At 37.8% G+C, this 3,843-nt stretch overlaps 1 protein-coding gene across 1 annotated transcript; it reads left to right on the top strand.

Moving 5' to 3' along the window:
* The first annotated feature begins 660 nt into the window (after positions 1-660).
* On the top strand, positions 661-1,431 carry LOC149012316 (uncharacterized). Its single transcript, XM_089157572.1, has one exon. The coding sequence runs from the start codon at positions 661-663 to the stop codon at positions 1,429-1,431; it is 771 nt and encodes a 256-aa protein (XP_089013698.1).
* Positions 1,432-3,843: the final 2,412 nt, after the last annotated feature.

The following is a 3,843-nucleotide window of genomic DNA, read 5'->3' as shown; positions in this document are numbered from 1 at the left end:
TAGGATTTTCACTCATAGAGACTCTGACTACTTCAGTAGTCTCCATCCTTGTTTGATCAGTGATGCAACGATTACAATCTTCTATACGTCTAAAGCCAAGACCTTCCAGACTCATAGGGAGGGAGCATCGATCCCATGAGACAAGAGACAAACCTTTCTCATCCTTTTCGCTGATGGTTACCAAAAATATCTTACACAATAGTAGGGCAAGACAAGCCTGTTAGACTTGCTAAGGTCAAAAATCGAAGATACATGAAAGTTTCTTGGCTCTAGTTTAGTACCACCCAGAGCAGCTTTAACTTACTTCCAAGGCTAATATTGGAACCTATATAGTATTTAGGGTCACAACTTACACCCCACGGTATTGAAAATTTTTCTTTTTTTTTTTTTTTTTTTTTTGGTGAAGCTGAGGTTCATCCGAGCCTGCGCGCACCTTGATTACATCCTAAGGGGGGAGACCGCTGTCTGCAAGGGTCGAACCTAAGACCTCTCCACTAAGAAGCATGGATCTCTATCACTCTACCAACCCTGAGATATAATAAAATCCATTGCTCCCAACCTTTTAAAAAAAATTATGATTTATTGAATAAAAAATCGAAGCCTTTCTATGAAATAATAGTTTTTTTTTTTTTTTTTTTTTTTTTTTGTGAAATAATAATTATGAATAAACATAATATTCTTTGGATTTTTGCTGCTGTATATGCTAGTCCACAGGAAGGTAATAGACGATTTTGTTGGGAGGAATTGGCAACTGCAGTTGATCAGTTTAAACTACCATGGCTTTTAGCTGGAGATTTGAATGATGTTCTAGATGAATCAGAGGTAAAGGGAGGAGCAGCAGTTCAGATAAAAAGATGTGAGAACTTCAGCAAATATATTAACAGGTGTAATCTTACTGATATGGGAGCAGTGGGACCAAAATTCACGTGGCGTGGACCTAAATGGGAGGGTTACAAGATAACATATAGAAGACTTGATAGAGGTATGTGCCATGCTGATTGGAGAGTACTTTATCCTGATGTTGTAGTTCGGGTTGTGTCTAGAATTAAATCTGATCACCACCCACTAGTTATTGATTTGCAGCCTATAGTTCAAAAAAGGAAAAAGAAAGTGTTACGGTTTGAAGCTATGTGGATGACTCATAGAGATTTTCCTAAAGTAATTGCAGATGGATGGGAAAGCAATAAAGAGATTCCGAAAGCCCTTCACTCTTTACAGAATCATTTGGTTACTTGGAACTATAATAATTTTGGAAGTATTTATGTGGCAAAGAAAAGACTGCATGCTCGGCTAGGGGGTATTCAGAAACGACTAGCAGATGGATTACTTAACCCTTTCCTTAAGAAACTTGAAAAAGAACTGCGAGCTGAATTGGAAAAACTTCTTGATAGAGAGGAGATTATTTGGGCACAAAAATCTAGAAAAATGTAGATGTTACATGGGGACAGAAACACAAAATATTTTCACACTTCAACCATCATCAGAAGACGGCGGAATAAGATTGAAGAACTAAAATCTGATGAAGGTGAATGGATTCGCGATCCAGCTGAGTACAGGCGCATGTCACTGGATTTTATAAAAATCTATTTTCTGAGGAGCAATCAAATAGCCAGGTACTTCACTCCCTTCATTGCTTTCTTACATTAAATCATGATTGGTTATTATCACTTGGGAAAATGGTTGATGAAGATGAGGTCTACAAGACGGTTAGACAGATTAGTCCATGGAAGGTACCTGGTCCTGATGGATTCCAAGCTGCCTTCTACCAAAAATCTTGGGAAGTGGTAGGCCAAGCAGTCACTAGGATGGTGAAAGATGCTTTTGAAGGAAAAATAGATGCCAAATTGAATGAAACATATCTAGCCCTCATCCCTAAAGTGGACAAACCCGAGTTAATTTCTCAATTCAGGCCAATTTCTCTGTGTAATGTGAGCATGAAAATAATTACTAAGGTTATTACTGCTAGATTAAAAAGTATATGCCAGGCCTCATATCTCCAAATCAGGTCAGCTTCGTTCCAAGGAGACATATACAGGAAAATATCATTACTGCACAAGAAATATTTCATACTATGCGCAAGAAATCCAACAAACAACTCACTATGGCCATCAAGATTGATCTAAGAAAGCTTATGATCGGATTAGGTGGAGCTTCATACAAGAAACCCTCACACTGGCTAATCTTTCGAGTAGTTTGATTGATGTGATTATGAAGTGTATAACCACACAGACAGCTGGGTGTTCTTTGGAATGGGGAAGATACAACTTTTTTCCAACCCACTAGGGGCATTCAGCAAGGAGATCCTTTGTCACCCTATATTTTTGTGATGTGCATAGAAAGGTTATCACATTGTATACATGATGCTGTAAGTGATGGGCGATGGAAACCTATCAAAATTGGGAGGATCAGGTCATGCATTTCTCATCTAATGTTTGCAGATGATGTACTTCTTTTGCCGAAGCCACAATTGAATAGGTAGCAACAATCAATGATTGTCTCAACAATTTTTGTATGGCTTCTGGTAGCAAGGTCAATACTTCAAAAACCAGAATTTTCTTTTCTAGAAATGTCAGTCGCATTCAAGCTAGAGACATCACCTATGTCAGCAAGTTCACTGAAACAAAAAAAAAATTGGTAAATATCTAGGAACCCAAATTTGGAATGGACGGGTTAAGAAGGAAAATTACCACCATATTTTAGCTAAAGTGAAGAGTAGACTTTCGAATTTGAAGGTTAACTCACTTTCTTTGGCTGGCAGAATAACCCTTGTTAAATCAGTTATTATGGCTATTCCAGTTTACTCTATGCAGTCAGGACCCTTACCAAAAGGAATACTTCAAGATGTTGAAAAATCAGCTAGAGGTTTTTTATGGGGTGATACTCAAAACAAAAGGCGATCTCATCTCATTGGGTGGGACACTATCTGCAAACCAAAAGAGATAGGTGGATTGGGCTTTAGAAATCTTGTTAAGGTGAATGAAGCTTTCCCGATGAAGCTTGCTTGGGGGTTCTTAAATTATAATACTATTTGGAAATCAATTTTGCAGGGAAAATATGGAAGCAGTAGAAGAAAAGAGAAATTCAAAGCTAGTTCGAGTGACTCTCCCATCTGGAAAGCAATTTGTACTGTAGCTCCCAAAGTGCTGAGCAACAGCAAAGTTGATGTTGGCGATGGAACTTCAGCTTTTTTCTGGGAAGATAATTGGCTGGAGGTGGAGCAAAACCTTAAGTCAAAAGCTATATATGAGATACCCAGTGGAATGAGTAAGGAAAAAATATCATCATATGTAGATGGAAATAGAGGTTGGAGAAAGGAAAGATTTGAAAATATATTACCTTCTAACTGTTGCATTAAAATTGAAGCGTGCCCATCGCCAAATACAGGTGGAGGAAAGGATGTATGGCTATGGAATCCATCACAAAATGGATGTTTTACAATAAAATCTGCATATAAAGTGTTAGAAGATTCCAATAGTCTTGGTGTGGACATTTCTTTTGATAACAGGTATTGGGAAGCCATTTGGAAGTTAAAGGTGCCGCAAAGAATCTCTTGTTTCATAAGGGTTCTAAGTCTGAACAAGCTGCTAACTAATGATAAGAAGTGGAAAATGGGACTCATGAACCACTCATTCTGTAATTTCTGTCTTCATGAAGCTGAAACTAGTCTACATGTATTTAGAGATTGCCAATATACAAATGGAGTATGGAAACGATTAATCCCAATAAATCAACAAGGACATTTCTTCAATTGTGATCGTCGTGATTGGCTTTACATAAACATATGTGGAAATCTATCACAACAACAGAAAGGATGGTCAGCCAATTTCACCATCACACTATATC

The sequence above is a fragment of the Hakea prostrata genome, chromosome 6 (genome assembly GCF_041222555.1).
Source record: "Hakea prostrata isolate BN-2017 chromosome 6, UWA_Hpros_2, whole genome shotgun sequence".
In the NCBI taxonomy this organism is placed as follows: Eukaryota; Viridiplantae; Streptophyta; class Magnoliopsida; order Proteales; family Proteaceae; genus Hakea; species Hakea prostrata.
Note: the sequence above shows the minus strand (reverse complement) of the source record. Positions and strands in the feature narration are given on the sequence as shown.

What these genes read in the sequence shown, in the direction of transcription:
- LOC149012316 (XM_089157572.1), top strand. Translation starts at nt 661, where the DNA reads ATGAATAAACATAATATTCTTTGGATTTTTGCTGCTGTATATGCTAGT.